The sequence below is a fragment of the Myxine glutinosa genome, chromosome 7, assembly GCF_964187855.1.
Source record: "Myxine glutinosa chromosome 7, kmMyxGlut1.1, whole genome shotgun sequence".
Classification (NCBI taxonomy): domain Eukaryota; kingdom Metazoa; phylum Chordata; class Myxini; order Myxiniformes; family Myxinidae; genus Myxine; species Myxine glutinosa.
This window is the reverse complement of record NC_136267.1, coordinates 115,775,193-115,794,452: the sequence shown is the minus strand read 5'-3', so window position 1 is coordinate 115,794,452 and position 19,260 is coordinate 115,775,193. Positions and strand designations below refer to the sequence as shown.

Sequence of the window (19,260 nt, the reverse complement as noted above, 5' to 3'; positions counted from 1 at the left end):
ACGAATAAGATTGTAAAAGTCGTATGAATACGAATATGAATACGATTGTAAAAGTCGTATGAATACGAATATGAATACGATTGTAAAAGTCGTATGAATACGAATACGATTGTAAAAGTCGTATGAATACAAATATGAATACGATTGTAAAAGTTGTATGAATATGAATACGATTGTAAAAGTCGTATGAATACGAATATGAATACGATTGTAAAAGTCGTATGAATATGAATACGAATAAGATTGTAAAAGTCGTATGAATACGAATACGATTGTAAAAGTCGTATGAATATGAATACGAATAAGATTGTAAAAGTCGTATGAATACGAATACGATTGTAAAAGTCGTATGAATACGAATACGAATACGATTGTAAAAGTTGTATGAATATGAATACGAATAAGATTGTAAAAGTTGTATGAATATGAATACGAATACGATTGTAAAAGTTGTATGAATAGGAATACGATTGTAAAAGTCGTATGAATACGAATACGATTGTAAAAGTTGTATGAATACGATTGTAAAAGTCGTATGAATACAAATACGAATCCGATTGTTAAAGTTGTATGAATATGAATACGATTGTAAAAGTCGTATGAATACGAATACGAATAAGATTGTAAAAGTTGTATGAATACGAATACGATTGTAAAAGTCGTATGAATACGAATACGAATAAGATTGTAAAAGTTGTATGAATACGAATACGATTATAAAAGTCGTATGAATACGAATACGAATACGATTGTAAAAGTCGTATGAATACGAATACGAATACGATTATAAAAGTCATATGAATACGAATATGAATACGATTGTAAAAGTCGTATGAATACGAATATGAATACGATTGTAAAAGTCGTATGAATACGAATACGAATACGATTGTAAAAGTCGTATGAATACGAATATGAATACGATTGTAAAAGTCGTATGAATACGAATATGAAAGCGATTGTAAAAGTCATATGAATACGAATATGAATACGATTGTAAAAGTCTTATGAATACGAATACGAATATGATTGTAAAAGTCGTATGAATACGAATACGATTGTAAAAGTCGTATGAATACGAATACGAATAAGATTGTAAAAGTTGTATGAATATGAATACGATTGTAAAAGTCGTATGAATACGAATACGATTGTAAAAGTCATATGAATACGAATATGAATACGATTGTAAAAGTCGTATGAATACGAATATGAATACGATTGTAAAAGTCGTATGAATACGAATATGAATACGATTGTAAAAGTCTTATGAATACGAATATGAATGCGATTGTAAAAGTCGTATGAATACGAATATGAATGCGATTGTAAAAGTCATGAATACGAATACGAATATGATTGTAAAAGTCATATGAATACGAATATGAATACGATTGTAAAAGTCTTATGAATACGAATATGAATGCGATTGTAAAAGTCGTATGAATACGAATATGAATGCGATTGTAAAAGTCATATGAATACGAATATGAATGCGATTGTAAAAGTCGTATGAATACGAATATGAATACGATTGTAAAAGTCGTAGGAATACGAATATGAATACGATTGTAAAAGTCGTATGAATACGAATATGAATACGATTGTAAAAGTCTTATGAATACGAATATGAATGCGATTGTAAAAGTCGTATGAATACGAATATGAATGCGATTGTAAAAGTCATGAATACGAATACGAATATGATTGTAAAAGTCATATGAATACGAATATGAATACGATTGTAAAAGTCTTATGAATACGAATATGAATGCGATTGTAAAAGTCGTAGGAATACGAATATGAATACAATTGTAAAAGTCGTATGAATACGAATATGAATACGATTGTAAAAGTCTTATGAATACGAATATGAATGCGATTGTAAAAGTCGTATGAATACGAATATGAATGCGATTGTAAAAGTCATGAATACGAATACGAATATGATTGTAAAAGTCATATGAATACGAATATGAATACGATTGTAAAAGTCTTATGAATACGAATATGAATGCGATTGTAAAAGTCGTATGAATACGAATATGAATGCGATTGTAAAAGTCATATGAATACGAATATGAATACGATTGTAAAAGTATGAATACGAATATGAATGCGATTGTAAAAGTCGTATGAATACGAATATGAATACGATTGTAAAAGTCGTAGGAATACGAATATGAATACGATTGTAAAAGTCGTATGAATACGATTGTAAAAGTCGTATGAAGTGAAACTTAGTCCATGAATAGAAGATGGAACATAATTGATCACCATCAAGAAAAGGATGTTGATATTTCACTCTGAAATGTTGTTTTCAGTACTTTTTGAAAGTTTTTCCAAAAGGAATGAAGTTATGGAAGAGATTAGCAAAATGTGCTGTCAGACCAAAAAGTTGGAAATGTGGTATTAGCTTTTTCATTTTTCTTCCATTGATTTGTTTTCAGAGTTGATGATTCGACTATGGCTGGGAATCCTAGTCACATTGATTTCAGGCTGTGGAAGCATCAACGCACAGATACGCAAGTTATTTTTTCTCATCTTGTTGGTGTAGAAACATCAAATATAATTACTGTAATAGTTTTTAAAGAGTATAAAGTTTTTTATTTTGTTTATTTATTTTTAGCCGCGTCGCAAGATGCTGGTCATAGAGTGCACTCTGCTGTTGTTCTTGTTCTTCTTGTTCTTCTTGCAGAGAAGACAAAACCTCAAAGCTCCACCCATTCTGGGAACCATAGCTCCACCCATTGTGGGAGAGGCTTCATATAAACAAATATCCACCATTTTATTAACTCGCATAGCTTTGAGGCCTGTTTTGTAGGCCTGTGGTGTCTTCCTCTCTCACACAGTTTTATTTCAAATCAAATTCGATATATCATTTCATTTTTCAGTCGCTAACATAGTTTTAGACTCGGTTGAAAAAAAACGGGAAGAAATTCCGATGAAAGTTGCCCTTTATAGAACGAAATGAATTCTCAAAGGCCTGTAACTTCAAGTCCATTGAGATTTTTTTTTTTTTAATCGCGGCATGGTCAGTCATACACCGCCCGAAATAACAGACGGGAAAATGCCGAGATATATTAAAAATTCGTCCATTTGATGACAATCGTCACGATGAAATATTTAATTTATACGTCGTCACAATAATGTGGAGAGAGGAGCATAGCTTCGTTCACGTGTCGCCACACACGGGAAATTGCCGAGAAATATATTTTTTTTAATCGCGGCATGGTCAGTCATACACCGCCTGAAATAACAGACGGGAAAATGCCGAGATATATTAAAAATTCGTCGCCACACACGGGAAATTGCCGAGATATATTTTCACTTTGCACAAAATAACATCAAGTAATCGAATCAATAGGAATGTCCTGTGCCTATAACATCGACGTTATAGGCACAGCTGCATCTAGGCATTGTGTAACATCGACGCGGCTTTTGTTTTAATTAAAACTTTTTGTACTTGTTTTAGTTAAGTCTTGCTACATAAATCTCCACAAGGTGATAATGTGATGCCAGTTTCCACCTGTGTGCAGTGCAATTCAACAAACTTTAGCCTTTGCTCAAGTTTGTATTGCCAATAATTTTGTATTTAATCCTCCTATATTAAAGTTTGGCCTTTGCTAAATTAATTATCAAGTCCTCAAACCTGAATGTAAATAATATATCTTTATTCTTGGCTATGAGGTTGTTAATCTATATATATATATATATATATATATATATATATTATATATATATATATATATATATATATATATATATATATATTGTAACGAATTTGAGAAGTGTAACAATTTTGAGAAAGTGTAACGAATGTGAAAAGTATGGTTTTGTTGTGTGTAAGTGACCCTCGTAATGTAAAGAATGGTCACAGCTCGTCCTCTTTAGTTAATTCCATAAACCTACACACAGGACACGATATATCCTTTTAAATAGTTAGTCCCTTATTCTCTGTGTAGGCTAAGGATGTGTTTCCCACTAGTTTGACTCTTCATTGCACCGAATTAAATAAGAGTAGGCCCTCTGACGCCCCATGGCAGCTTCCAAGTGCCAGGTTCGCCACTTTGCTGCAATTGCCTCTTTAGGCACTTTTGCTGCATTTCCATCTGCCGTCCACTGTGCTGCATTTGACTCCATTATGCACGAGGTAACGCCGAAGAAGAAAGGCGGGTCTCCACCTCGTCATAGAGGGGAGGAGTAAGTCAGCCCTGCTCATCCAACCCAGAACGAGGGGTTTGGCTTGAGAGGGCGGAGAGAGAACGTTTGGGGAAGGTTCGAAAAAGGGTGAAGGGCAGGGCCTATATAACCCGCCGCGGGACGCTCCCCAAAGGGATCTGAGATGAGCTTTTACGGAGATGGGTCCAGGAGATGCGCTGGAGACGAGCAGGTGTGACCGAGCCGCCGTGAAACGTGCCACGCTGCAGGAAAAGCGGACCGGAGCAATGCAAGGAGCGCACGAGGCAGCAGTACAGAGAAAGGAACTTCGCCCGCGCAGTTTGGGACCAAACCTCGGCTTCTTGACGGCGGTGCCTTCTGGCCCGACCGTGCCCAGTACAGTACCCGCTGAACCTTCCTTGCCTCTAAAAGCCACCCATCTCCAAGCCATTCATTCCTGACCTGCATTTCCCCGTGTAAGTGTGATCGTCCGTCTGTCTTCAACGTTGTCCTGGGGTTTATTAATTAAGCTTGTATAGGTAAGCTAAAGATTTCACTGTGTGCCTGCTCCTTTCATGTCCCTGTACATAACCGCGACTGCTCCTTTTTGCTTGTGTGTGTAATAATAAAACCTGTTATTCCTCCGTACGTCTTCTTCTTCTTCCTCTTTACATTCGGTCGCTTTAGAGGTTTCCATATCGAATAGCTGTGGCGCGATTGGGCCAACGTTTGGGTGAATCGGGGAAACTGTTAGGTCGCGGGGCCTCCGCTCGGCAAATATAACATCCTTAACCGCGAACCGTAACAATATATATATATATATATATATATATATATAATATATATAAATATATATATATATATATATATATATATATATATGTATATATATATATATATATATGTATATATATATATATATGTATGTATATATATATATATATATATGTATATATATATATATATATGTATATATATATATATATGTATGTATATATATATATATATGTATGTATATATATATATATATGTATGTATATATATATATATATATATGTATATATATATGTATATATATTATATATGTATATATATATATATATATATGTATATATATATGTATATATATATATATATATTATATATATATATATATGTATGTATATATATATATGTATATATATATATATATATATATATATATATATACATGTATATATATATATATGTATGTATATATATATAATGTATATATATATATATTATATATATATATATATACATGTATATATAATATATATAATATATATATATACTATATATATACTATATATATATATATATATATATATATATTGTATACAAGACACCGAGGCTCGTGAAAGAGCTAACATTAATCACACAAAAATTCAAATCGACACATAAAACATATAATAAGGGGAGCGGTAGACAAGATGCGGTGAGAGGGGGAAGGACACAAACACAACATTTGAGAGCAGGGACATCGAGAGATCTGCGGGAGGGGGAGGGCTTGGGGGGAGGTGGGAGAGGTATAAAACACATGGACACTGCAAGGACTTCCAGGAAAGAAGTTGGAATTTCAAAAAAGTGTATCTGGGGTGAATTAGTGGGGGTAGAAAAGATCAAGGTTTTGGATGGGGGGGGGGGGGAGATAAGAGATAGTGGTGAACAGCTGTTTTAAAGACCTGGAGGGAGGAGTGGGATTGAAGAGAGTGGGGGAGTTTGTTCCAGAGGCGGGAGAAAAGGGGAATGAAAGAGTGAAGGTGAGCAGAGAGGCTAGATTTTGGCAGTTTTAACCATAAGAGGGTTGCTGGCAGATCTTGTGTGACCTGTAGGAATATTTGGGGGACAGAGCACAGAGAGAGCTGGGGGAGCAAGGCTGGAGAGGAGTCGGTAGAAAACAGAAAGACCACCAACCTGCCTACGGTGAGTGAGTGAAAGGCCCTCGGAGTTAGCTTCATCGCAGGAGATTCCAATGATTCTGAAGGCTTTGGTTTCAAGAGCGTGAAGCCGAGCTAGGTGTGAGGCAGGAGCACCGGCCCAGAGGGGAGAACAGTATTCCATTGAGCTGCGGATGAAAGCCTTGTATGTGGTGAGGAGCTCAGGTGTGCCAAGGAAGGACTTCACACGACGGAGGGTGCCCAGTCGGCGACTGGCTTTGGAGGCCAGCTTGGAAATGTGTTTTTCCCAGGAAAGATCATGGCAGATCGTGAGACTCAAAAGCTTGAGGGTCAGAACTTCTTGGAGAGGATTGTTGAGAAAGTAGATGGGAGGGTTTTCCAGTCGGTCCAGTCTGTGATTTTGTCCAGGTCTGCAGAGAGTGAGGAGGCTGAAGACTGCCGATCTGAGGGATAAGGAATGGAGCGGCAGAGAGTGGAGTCATCAGCAAAGAGATAGAGGATTTTCCAGAGAGTCGGAGGATATATTAGAGGATTTTCCAGAGGATATATATATGATTTTACCGCATTGTTTTCTGACGAATGTCATGAGCTTGGAGTCTTTGAGCACTGTGGGTACCAGTGGCACCATTTTTATTGTCTTTTTTCCCTTCAGAAAAGTCCACTTGAAAAGTGCATAAGTTTTTTTTCCCCTCCACCTTCCAAGAGATCCAAGACGTTCAAGAGATGTCTATCCTCTAAAACTAAATGTTGAGTGTCGGGCAAGGAAGCGTCATATACCATTTTAAAAGTCACTATTGATAATTGAAAAGGTTGTGGACGAGTTATGAGAAAACTAGGCATATGAGATGGGTAGGTAACAAGAACAAGCCAATTTGATTATGATTCAGGTCTGGATCCAGATCCAGCCTATCAGTGTGATACAAAACGTAAGTGGTATGACTCCACTGGGGTTACGAACCACCAACCTTCCAGATTCGGTGCAGATGCCCTTGAAGGAGCTGGGGCTCCCACGTCGATCGGAAGAATGGACGCGACAAAAAGCTGGAATTCATCCGAGTTGCTTTAATCAAACCAAACACTCAGGCACTCTGAAAAGCCCTTTTATCGGGCAGCAATATATATACATATTATCCCGGAGCGTTTGCCCAGGAAAGGCGAGAGGGGGCGTGGCCCAGCGTCCTGGCTGCGGCCTGGCAAGTTGAGGGCGAGCCTGCCCGGGCATGCCCGGGCGTCCCGACCGAGGCCTGGCAAGTTGAGCGCGGGCCTGCCCGGGCGTCCTGGACGAGCCCGGCATGGTGATCGCTCCGCGTCCTTGATAGGTGCAAGGCGATTGTGAAAACCCAGCGGTAGCCGCTACACACGTCCCCCCAGAATCGACTTGCACCGGCAGGGTCAATTTGAGGGGGGTCCTGATGACCCGGCCGAAGCGACCCCTGGCGGGTCGTGGGAAGGGGTCCGGTGTGGTGGTGGGCGGTCGAGTGGGGGGCACCGTGGACGGGGGGCGGCCTCGCCGCGGCGGAAGGGCCACCCGTGGTGGGTGGTCGACGTCCACGTGCGCCGGCTTGAGGCGGTCCACCGCAATCCGGTCCGACCTGCCGCCGATGTCGATGACGAACTACTGTGCGTCCCGTCGCAGCACCCGGAAGGGCCCGTCGTACGGCGGCCGGAGTGGCCCCCGATGTGCGTCGTGACGCACAAAAACATACTCCGCTGTGCGAAGTGCTGGGGGGACGTAGGACTGGGGGTCACCGTGGTGGGATGTTGGCACGGGGGCAAACCGTCGGGCGGCCTCCTGGAGGTCCGAGCGCTGGTGAGCTGCGGACCAGGGACTGGTAGCGTCGGGCACGAATTCGCCCGGGACGCGTAGCGCCTGGCCATAGACAAGCTCGGCGGTGGATGCCTGGAGGTCCTCCTTGGGGGCCGTGCGGAGGCCCAAAAGGACCCACGGCAGCCGGTCGGCCCAACCGCCGTCTTGAAGGCCGGCCATGAGCGCGGCCTTCATGGAGCGGTGGAATCGCTCGCACAACCCGTTTGCTTGGGGGTGGTAGGCCGTAGTACGGTGGAGCTTGACCCCCAGGTTGCGGGCGACCGCGCCCCACAGCTCGGAGGTGAACTGTGGTCCGCGGTCTGACGAGATGTCCGCCGGTGCACTGAAGCGGGCGACCCAGGTGGCGATGAAAGCCTGCGCCACGTCGGCGGTGGTGGTAGAGACGAGGGGAACGGCCTCCGGCCACCTGGTGGTCCTGTCCACCATGGTGAGCAGGTGTGTGAACCCCCGTGATGGGGGGAGGGGGCCCACCAGATCCACGTTGACGTGGTCGAAACGTCGTTCAGGCACGGTGAAAGGTGCCAGCGGGGCCTGGGTGTGTCGGTGGACCTTGGCCCGTTGGCAGGCCGTGCAGGTGCTGGTCCAATCGCGGACGTCCCGACGAAGGCCGTGCCAGACAAATCGCGCCGACACCAGCTTCTGGGAAGCTTTCCGGCCCGGGTGGGAAAGGCCGTGGAGGGAGGCGAAGATGCGGCGTTGCCAGGTGACGGGCACGATGGGGCGAGGCTGGCCTTGGGAGACGTCGCAGAGCAGGACAGTGTCCGCGAAGGGGATTTCGGCCAGGCGGAGGCCCGTGTCCGCCGCCCGGAGGGCTTGCACCGTGGTGTCGGTGGTTTGGTCCGCCGCCATAAGCGCAAAGTCCACGCCCAGGTGGACCGCGTTCGCGCTGGCCCGGGAAAGACAGTCGGCCACGGCGTTGTTTTTGCCGGCGACGTGCCGGATGTCCGTGGTAAACTCCGACACGGCGGAGAGGTGGTGCTGTTGGCGGGCCGACCACGGCTCCGTGACCTTGGCCATGGCGTAAACCAACGGCTTGTGGTCGACGAACGCCGTGAAAGGTCGGCCCTCCAGGAGGTGGCGGAAATGGCGGACGGCCAGGTGTAGACCGAGGAGCTCCCGGTCAAACGTGCTGTATTTGAGCTCGTTCGGCCGGAGCTGCCGGCTGAAAAAAGCGAGTGGCTGCCAAACCCCGTTCACCCATTGCTCATGTACGGCACCCACCGCGTAGTCGGAGGCATCCGTGGTGAGGGCGATGGGAGCGTTGAGCACCGGGTGAGCGAGCAGTGTTGCGTCATCGAGGGCCCGCTTTGAGCTTTGGAAGGCCGCATCCATTGCTGCGGACCAGGCGATGTCGTGCTTGGCCGGCTTGCCCCGGAGGGCTTCGTAGAGGGGCCGCATGAGTTGAGCAGCGCGGGGCACGAAGCGGTGATAAAAATTCACCATTCCCAGGAATTCCTGCAGGGCCTTTATGGTGCGGGGACGCGGGAACGTGGTGATGGCCTCGACCTTGGTTGGCAGCGGCACGGCCCCGTTCTTGGTGATGTGGTGGCCCAAAAAATCAACGGCCGTCGTGCCAAAGTGGCATTTGGCCGGGTTGACGATGAGGCCGTGCTCGCTGAGGTGCCCGAACAGTGTTCGGAGGTGGAGGAGGTGCTCGGCCCGCGACGTGCTGGCGACGAGGATGTCGTCCAGGTAAACGAAAAGGAACGGCAGGTCACGCAGCACGCCGTCCATCAAGCGCTGGAACGCCTGAGCCGCGTTCTTGAGACCAAACGGCATCCGCAAGAATTCGAATAAGCCGAACGGCGTGATGACTGCCGTTTTAGGGACGTCGGCCGCCCTGACAGGTACCTGGTGATATCCCCGTATGAGATCAATTTTCGAAAAAATGACCCGTCCCGCCAGACGGGCGGAGAAGTCTTGGATATGCGGGATCGGGTACCTGTCGGGGGTGGTAGCGTCATTGAGACGGCGGTAGTCGCCACACGGGCGCCATCCACCCCCCGGCTTTGGCACGATGTGCAGTGGCGAGGCCCACGCGCTATCGGAGCGCCGCACGATGCCGAGGTGCTCCAACGCGTCGAATTCGGCCTTCGCCACGGCGAGCTTGGCTGGGTTGAGGCGGCGGGCCCTGGTGTAGACCGGCGGGCCCGTGGTTGGTATGTGGTGCTCGATCCCATGCCGTACTGCGACGGCCGAGAACGTCGGCCGCGTGAGGGCCGGGAACTCCGTGAGCAGGCGAGCAAACTCTTTCGCCGCCGGGACGGCGCATGCCAGTTCGGTCGGCGCGGAGCTGCTCAATGTGCATACCAGGGAGCTGAAGGTTTCGGCGTTGATTAAACGATGCCGTTGGACATCCACCAGCAGTCTGTGTGCGCAGAGGAAGTCGGCGCCTAGCAGAGCCATGGGCACGTTTGCGGTTACAAACGTCCAAGCAAAGCGTTGGCCGCCAAAGCAGAGGGTGACGTTGCGTGGGCCGAAGGTGCGGATGGTCGATCCGTTGGCCGCAACCAAGGAGGGGCCGCAAACCGCGGATTGCCTGTCCTGGTCAGAGGCGGGTATGACGCTCAGTTGGGCGCCGGTGTCGCACAGGAAGCGCCGTCCAGACGCTTTATCCATGATGAACAGTAAGTTGCCCGTGTGGCCGGCGCTCATGGCTGGTAATGAACGCCGGCCCGGCCGTTTCCCGGCCTGCCGAAGGTGCACGGGGGTCGGCATGTCCGGGCCTTCTGTCCGAACCTGGCATGATAGTAACACCACGCTTGGTCAGGTGGAGGCCCCGGTCGTCGTGCTGGAGGTGGTCGGCTCGGTGTAGCGGCCGCCAATTGCGTCGGCAGTTCGGTCGTCGACCGTGCCGGGTGCTCGGGCGCCATGGGTGTTGCGTCGGACGGCGGTGGGTCCCATGTCGCCGCTGCGATGCGCTGTCCTGCGGCGGAGATCTTGTCGGCTTCTCTGGCAAGGGCCCGGGGATCTGTGATCGTCGTGCTTGCCAGGGCGAGGCGTACCGGGTTAGGCAGCTGACGGAGGAACAGCTCCCGGAACAGGAATTTCGGAGAGTGCTCGCCGAGCAGTGAAAGCATGTAGTCCATTCGCTCGGAAGGGCGCGTGTCGCCGAGCTCGGGCAGGTCGAGCAGGCGCCGTGCGCGTTCCGCCGATGGGAGGGCGAAAGCGTCGAGGAGAAGCTTCTTAATCGCGCCGTATTTGTCAGCGGCTGGCGGGCTCTCGAGGAGGCTCAGGGCGCGGGCCGCGGTGGCCGAACTGAGCGCTGTTACCACATGGTGGAAGCGGGTGTCGTCGGCCGTGATGCCTCGCAGGGCGAACAGGGAATCCGCCTGTGCGAACCAAACCGCCGCGTGAGCCTCCCAGAAGGTAGGCAGTTTAAGGGCGACTGCCATGTCCATGTCGGTAGGTCACCAATGAAGGAGCTGGGGATCCCACGTCGATCGGAAGAATGGACGCGACAAAAAGCTGGAATTCATCCGAGTTGCTTTAATCAAACCAAACACTCAGGCACTCTGAAAAGCCCGTTTATCGGGCAGCAATATATATACATATTATCCCGGAGCGTTTGCCCAGGAAAGGCGAGAGGGGGCGTGGCCCAGCGTCCTGGCTGCGGCCTGGCAAGTTGAGGGCGAGCCTGCCCGGGCATGCCCGGGCATGCCCGGGCGTCCCGACCGAGGCCTGGCAAGTTGAGCGCGGGCCTGCCCGGGCGTCCTGGACGAGCCCGGCATGGTGATCGCTCCGCGTCCTTGATAGGTGCAAGGCGATTGTGAAAACCCAGCGGTAGCCGCTACACCCTAACCATTAAGCCATTCATAGTTTATTAAAACGCCTCCGACAATGTTGTAACAAATGTTGCCATACAAGGTCTTCATCACCAAATGTCAACTCCAGATACATAAATAGATCAAGTGAGGTATACAATGGTGAAACTATGACGATGAAACTGCACCAAAACAGTGGCAAGATCGAATCAATATTGAAAGAGGTGTCTGATTTGTGAACATGGGAAGGCTCACTTTGTAAACAACACGATTAGTAGGTCATTTGATAGTGTGTTTCGTGTGAAAACATGTTCGCTTGCACGAGGGAAATTGATACATGTTTATTCTCCGCCACATCTGGAGAGTATGCAAAACCTGTTATCCGCAGGTTGTGCCATGCCATTCATTTGATGCATTATCGGTCATCTTCATCATCATGGAGGTCTTTGTTTAAAAACTTATAAAACATTGAAACGTTTGCATGTTTATATTTATTTTTGATATTTTACCATCACTATATTTTGTGGTTTTTAATTATATTTATTAATTAATTCATACAGGAAGAGATGTTGCAACTGATGCTGCTCAGACTGATGGCGACGTTTCATCCTCATCAAGTAAAGCTGCAAGACTTTGTGAAGGCGACGCCCTTTGGTGGAACAAAGAGCTTCAGGAGGAATTTTATGTTCGAGCTGTGACAATCAAAGGAAATAATGAAAAATTTAAAATTTATGTCTCAAACGAAGACAACTCTGCCTCCAGCACGTATGTTTCTATATTACTTTAAGCCGTATTATAACTGTGTGATGCACTAAAACAAGTCTTTAGATTTCATAGTTCTTGGTTTTGTTAAAATGGTGATATTTTCCAGGGAAAATTTTTGTACACCACGCCTTTCATATTTCATCTCCAGGTGCTGAATGACGACATCGCCGGGCACTGAAGGGGGCCCGGCGATGACGCGCACTGAAAGGGAGTACTCGGTTTTCACTCCGGTTTCTTTCTTGTTTGTTTGTTTGTCCGGGCAATATCTCAGCCATCCTTTGAGCTAGGAAGTTAAATTTTTGGCACAATAGTGAGCAAGTGCATTGGCAAAACAGTATTTTTTGTTTAATAAATTAATTAATTAGTTACTTAATTATTATCAATTAATTAAGTACTTATTTATTTCCTTTCTCTTCTGGTCATTATCTCAGACACCTTTTGAGTGAGGAAGCTGATATTTGGACGTCACAATGACCAAGTGATTTGGCTGTAAAGGCTATTTTTTGATTTATTGATTAATCAATTAATCGATTAATTATTCCATTAATGACTTAATATTAAAAAAATTAAGTTACAGATTTGGATGAAACGGTGGTGCTTTCGGTATTCTATTAGCCAATTGATTAATTATTTAACTATTTAATGATTATTATTTATTTATTTTCATTATTAATCATTTATTTATTTTCTTTCTCATCTGGGAAATATCTCAGGCACCTTTTGAGCTCGGAAGCTGATATTTGGACACAACAGTGACCAAGTGATGTGGCTATAATGGATATTTTTGATTGATTTATTAATCAATATAATCGATGAATTATTTATTGATTAATCAATTAATTTTTTCCCGATTAATGACTTATTTCATTAATTTTCAAAAAGTTACAGCTTCGGATGAAGCACTGGTGGTTTAGGTATGCTATTTGCCAATTGATTAAGAAAATATTTTATGATAATTATTTATTGATTTTAATTATGCAATTAATCAATCAATTTATTGTGCACCTTCCTCACATTTATTGTGCACCTTCCTCAAAAAACTCTTCCTCACTCGCCCTGCACTGCCCTCTCTCCACCTCACCCCCAGGAATACCTTTGGCTGCGGCTTCCCCTTCGCTCCCACCTTTTGTTCATATGTGTGTTGTACCATCCACCAAACAGTGATGACTCCATCTACATCTCGCTGTCTGACAATATGGACCAACTTCTATCAACCCATCCCAACTCTCTCTTCCTCATATGTGGTGATTTCAATTGTCACCATGCCAGTTGGCTGGGTGTGGGTACCTCTCTCACCAGCCATGGCTCTTCAGCAAAGGACTTCGGCGACTCACTGGGACTGACACAATCTGTCAATTTCCTGACCCGGATCTCAGTCAACGGAGCATCTTCTCTTCTGTACTTGGTTATGACTAACTTCCCTGAAAATGTCTGCTGCTCTTCATCTGCTCCAATCGGCTCATCTGATCATGTGCTGGTTAAAGTGGGCATCTGTCTGACCATTCTCAGAGAGCCTCCTCAGCGTCGACGAGTCTGGCATTTCACTCAGGCCAACTGGCATGGTCTTCAAGCAGCCATCAATCATCTGGACTTGTCTCCCATCTTTACCGCCTCTGACATCAACTCATCCTGGGAATTCATCCAAAGTAAATTGCTCTCTCTCATGCACAGATTTATCCCATCTCGTCTTCAGTTGTCATACCCTTCCTCCCGTCCATGGTACACGGAATCTTGTGGTGAGGTTGTTGTCCAGAAACAACTTGCTTTAGTCTCCTGGAAAGCAAATCCAACGGAAGGAAATCTCATTTCCTTTCACAAAGCCCGAAACAAGTGTGTGTCCACCCTCAGGAGAGCCAGGAAACAATATCTCTCCGTTCTCAAGACCGAACTCTCTTATCTGTCTCCCTCCTCCAAATCCTGGTGACGTCTGGTCAAATCTGTTTCTGGTATTTGTTCCCCCTCCATCCCCTCCCTCACCTCAAACGGCTATACAGCTGACTCCACACATGAAAAAGCTGAAGGCCTCAACTCTGTGTTTGCCTCGAAATCTTGTGTCCCAAACCCATCCCTCTCTGTACCCACCATACCCAGTCGTACCCAGCTGCTCCTGGACTCTGTGTCCTTTCCTCCTGACAAGGTGGAAAAGTTTCTGTCAACCCTCGACTCTGATTCTGCAACTGGACCTGACGGCATCAGTCCACGGGTCCTAAAATCCTGTTCTTCCGCTCTTTCACTCCCTCTCTCTGCTCTCTTCACCCTCTCTTTTGCTCAAGGTCATCTGCCATCTGCTTGGAAATTAGCCAACATCACCGCTTTGCACAAAAAAGGTGCAAAAACAGATCCTAGCAACGACAGACCAATCAGCCTTCTCCCAATTATCAGCAAAGTCATGGAATCCATAATTGCTTCAGATATGAAATCTTTCCTCTTCTCCAATGGCTTGATCTCTGATCATCAATTTGGTTTCAGACCTGGTCACTCTACTCTGGACATGCTGCTTCTGCTTTCTCAAAAATGGATGGAGGTCCTCAATGCCAAACAGGAAATTAGAGCTGTCTCCCTTGACATATCACATGCCTTCGATACGGTCTGGCACCCCACTCTGCTCACCAAACTCTCCTCCTTTGGTATCCATGGAAATCTCCACGCATGGCTGGCGGACTTCCTCTCTAGTCATAGTCAACGTGTGGCCCTGAATAGGTTTCTCTCATCTCCGCTTCCTGTTCAGGCTGGAGTTCCCCAAGGCAGTGTTCTGGGCCCTGTGCTTTTTCTGGTCTTCATCAATGATCTCTCTGACTCTCTTGAAAATCCTCTCTATCTCTTTGCTGACGACTCTACTCCCTGTCGCTCCATTCCTCATCCCTCAGATCAGCAGTCTGCAGCCTCCTCACTCTCTGCAGACCTGGACAAAATCACAGACTGGGCAAACAAGTGGAACATGTCTTTCAATCCTGACAAATCTCACACTCTTATGATGTCTCTCCGAAAAGACTGACTGGACAACCCTCCCATCCTCTTTCTGAATAATCCTCTCCAAGAAGTTCTGTCACTCAAGCTTTTGGGTCTCACTATCTGCCATGATCTTTCCTGGGAAAACCACATTTCAAATCTGGCCTCCAAAACCAGTCGCCGACTGGGCATCCTCCGTCCTGCGAAGTCCTTCCTTGGCACACCTGAGTTCCTCACCACATACAAAGCTTTCATCCGCAGCTCAATGGAATACTGCTCACCCCTCTGGGCTGGTGCTCCTGCCTCACACCTAGCTCGTCTTCACGCTGTTGAAACCAAAGCGTTCAGAATCATTGGAATCTCCCGCGATGAATCTAACTCCAAGGGCCTTTCACTCACTCACCGCAGGCATGTGGGTGGTCTTTCCGTCTTCTACCGACTCCTCTCTTTCCTTGCCCCCCCAGCTCTCTCTGGGCTCTGTCCCCCAAATATTGCTACAGGTCGCACAAGATCTGCCTGCAACCCTCTTATGGTTAAACTGCCAAAATCAAGACTCTCTGCTCACCTTCACTCCTTCATTCCTCTTTTCTCCCGCCTCTGGAATAAACTCCCTCACTCTCTTCAATCCCACTCCACCCTCCAGGTCTTTAAAACAGCTGTTCACCACCATCTCTTATCTTCCCCCATCCAAAACCTTGATCTTTTCTACCCCCGCTAATTTCACCCCAAATCCACTTTTTTGAAATACCAACTTCTGTCCTGGAAGTCCTTGGTGTCCTTGTGTTTTATACTTCTCCCACCCTCTCCCTCCCACACATCTCCCTGCTCTTAAATGTTGTGTGCCCTCAAGTGTTTGTGTGCTTCCCCTTCTCTTGTCTTCCGCTCACTCTTTTTATATATTTTGTTTGTCTGGTTGATTTGTTTGTGAAATAAATGTCAGCTCTTTCACGAGCCTCGATTCAGTATACAAAAAAAAAAGAAAAAGAAAAAAAAAAAGCGACACCCTGTTAATAATGGGGAACATCTGGACATTGGCGTCAGCTCGTCTGCGAATACAATGACCTTTTCTATTGCTGTATGCCCTCGCACGGATTTCAGGGAGCGGCACAAAGTATAAAAAGCCAGCTGTACCCTGGAAGAAGAGAGAACCTTGCTGGACATCCTGTGTGCTGTGCAATGAAAGGTATCTGGTGTAAACTCGAAGTGAGTTTGTGAAAGAAAGTTTTGATTAAATCGTTCACAAGAAAGTGATATTCTCTATCTCTCAGTCATCTTAATAGAGTAGAGATTTAAGCTTCAATTCTACATTCGTTGAATTGGGTAGGTATCGGGGAACCGTGAATATAAGGTGTAAAGAGAAACGGGATGAATCGGGAAATGAATTGAATTGGGTAACAGCTTGAGAAACATAACGTAAACTGTGAATAGGGTAAGGGTTATGTTATTGTTTCGGGTTAATTAAGGTTAAGACAAGTTTAGGACCGGCAGAGAAGATAACTGAGAAGGAAGTTGAGGAAGCGATAAAAGAAATGAAGAGTAGAAAATCGGGAGGGGCGACGGGAGTTGTGGGAGATATGCTGAAGGCAGCAGGAAGTTGGGGTGTGAAGAGAATGAGAGAGATCTGTGATCTGGTGGTGAAAGAAGGCCGCATTCCAGTGGATTGGGAACTGAGTACCCTCGTCCCTCTATACAAGGGGAAAGGTGACCCTCTGGAGTGTGGCTCGTACCGAACGATAAGGTTATTGGAGCATGGAATGAAGGTATTGGAAAGGGTGTTGGAGAGGAGGATAAGGAAGAAGGTGAAGATCGACGAAATGCAGTTTGGATTCATGCCAGGAAGAGGAATGACAGACGCGCTCTTTATTGTGAGGCAGTTGCAGGAGAAGTATATGGAGAAGAGGAAGAAGTTGTCTCTTGGGTTTGCTGATCTGGAGAAAGTATTCGATAGGGTTCCACACGAAGTATTGACATGGGCATTGAGGAAATTAGAAGTGGAGGAATGGTTGATCAGAGTAGTGATGGCAATGTACAAAAGAGCGCGCACAGCTGTAAGGACGAAGGACGGGAACAGTGGTGAGTTTGAGGTGAAGGTGGGAGTGCATCAGGGGTCGGTGCTAAGTCCACTACTATTTGTAGCTGTGATGGAGGTGCTGGCTCAGAATGTAAAGGAGGGTTTACCGTGGGAGTTTTTGTATGCAGATGATCTGGTGTTGATTGCGAAAAGTATGGATGGACTGAAGGAAAAGATGAACAAGTGGAAGGAATGTATGGAGACAAAAGGTCTGAAGGTGAATATAGGAAAGACGAAGCGGATGGCAAGTGGTAAAGCATGTGGTGAGGTGGAAAGAACTGGGAAGTGGCCATGTGCTGTGTGCAGGAAGGGTGTCGGAGTGAACTCCATTCAATGTACAATGTGCGCTGAGTGGGTTCATCAAAAATGTAGTGGTCTGAGAGGGTCATTAACCAGTGTGGCAGCTACATTCAAATCTAATACCCCCATTCCACTTCTGCCGATCGACCCCGATCTGCACAACGGGAACGATCCTATTTGGAACGGGATCAATCGGCATGATCGTAAACGGAACGTCTTCGATCTTTGTCGATCGGGACAAAAAAATAGATCGGGGCGATTTTTAAAACATGTTTAAAATTTCCATCCCGATCTGAAATAGCGGGACTGATCGTGATTACAGCGTGAATGCAACGTAGTCCATCGGAATGATCGTAGTTAGAACGGCTTGATCGTAGTTAGAACGGCTTGATCGTGATTACAGCGTCGTTGCAGCGGGAGGATTATCTTGTGCCGTTTCGACGACGATCGTTACCTATCCGTCCCGCTCCAATGCCGATCAAAGCCGCTGTATATAAATCTGTCCGGATTGCATCAGCCTCACCCGATCAAGTATTTCGACACGACAACATCGCTCGCAATATCTCCGATCAAAAATGGCACCGAGGGGTCCGAGGACCAAGAAGAAGTCGACGAAGAAGAAGATTGTTGTTACCCCCCGGAGGAAACTGCACCTGTTGAAGCTGCCCCTGCCCCTGAGCGTGAGCCTGAAATGGAGAAAGAAGAGGCAGAAGAGGAGCTGCCTTCAGAGCCTGTTGAACAAGAAGAGAGTGCTCCCACGAAGAGGCAGAAGAAAGACCGGCTCCACGTGAACTGCACAGACCAGGAGGAAGAAGAGATTGCTCCGCCAGATCCGCCAAGACGAGGAGAAGGAGAAGGAGGGAGATGGAGACACTGCTAATGATCTATGAGTCTTTGTGTTTTGATGATGTATGAGTGAAAGTGATGCTTTGTGTTGAATGAAGAATAAAAGTTGAAAAAAGAACACTTTTTGTCAACGTTGTTAAGTGGAATTGATAACTGCATGAGCCAAATTGCATTGCCCAATAACCCCATGGTCTAAAATTAAAAGCGGTACAAGTTAAACAAATATTATTAATGATCAATTTTACCGCTTTTAATTTTATGACCTTTTAATTAAGTGAATGCAAACTTTGATCCCCTCTACCCAGCAAAAACTTGTCAAATTTTTAGCTTTTATTTTGAAGACCTTTCATTTTGCAATGCATTTTCATCCCCTCAACCCAGCAATAATAACTTCTCCCTTTCCAACCAACACAAGGCAAACATTGAATATCAAGTTTCATAATGTTTATTGTCACATGATTATCAATAGAAATCATTATCAATGCAATACATAACAATACAACAATGTCCTCCAAAATGTCTTTCAACTCCTTCCCATAGTGTCTCTAATGATGTCTCACCATCCTCTCCTGCCATGGAACTGCACCAGCAGGGCTGTTAAAATAGAGTCTCAGTACCTCCATCTGACGCTTGGCCTCTACACTGTCCCTGTTA

At 45.8% G+C, this 19,260-nt stretch overlaps 1 protein-coding gene across 1 annotated transcript in view; it reads left to right on the top strand.

The window, feature by feature from the left end:
• The window catches only part of LOC137430820 (uncharacterized), a 55,537-nt gene that overhangs the window by 25,430 nt on the left and 10,847 nt on the right, over positions 1–19,260 (top strand). Inside the window, exons 2-3 of the mRNA XM_078782724.1 lie at positions 2,451–2,525; positions 12,236–12,440. Of these exons, the coding sequence (XP_078638850.1) occupies positions 2,451–2,525; positions 12,236–12,440 (280 nt within the window). The remainder of the gene's footprint in view (positions 1–2,450; positions 2,526–12,235; positions 12,441–19,260) is intronic.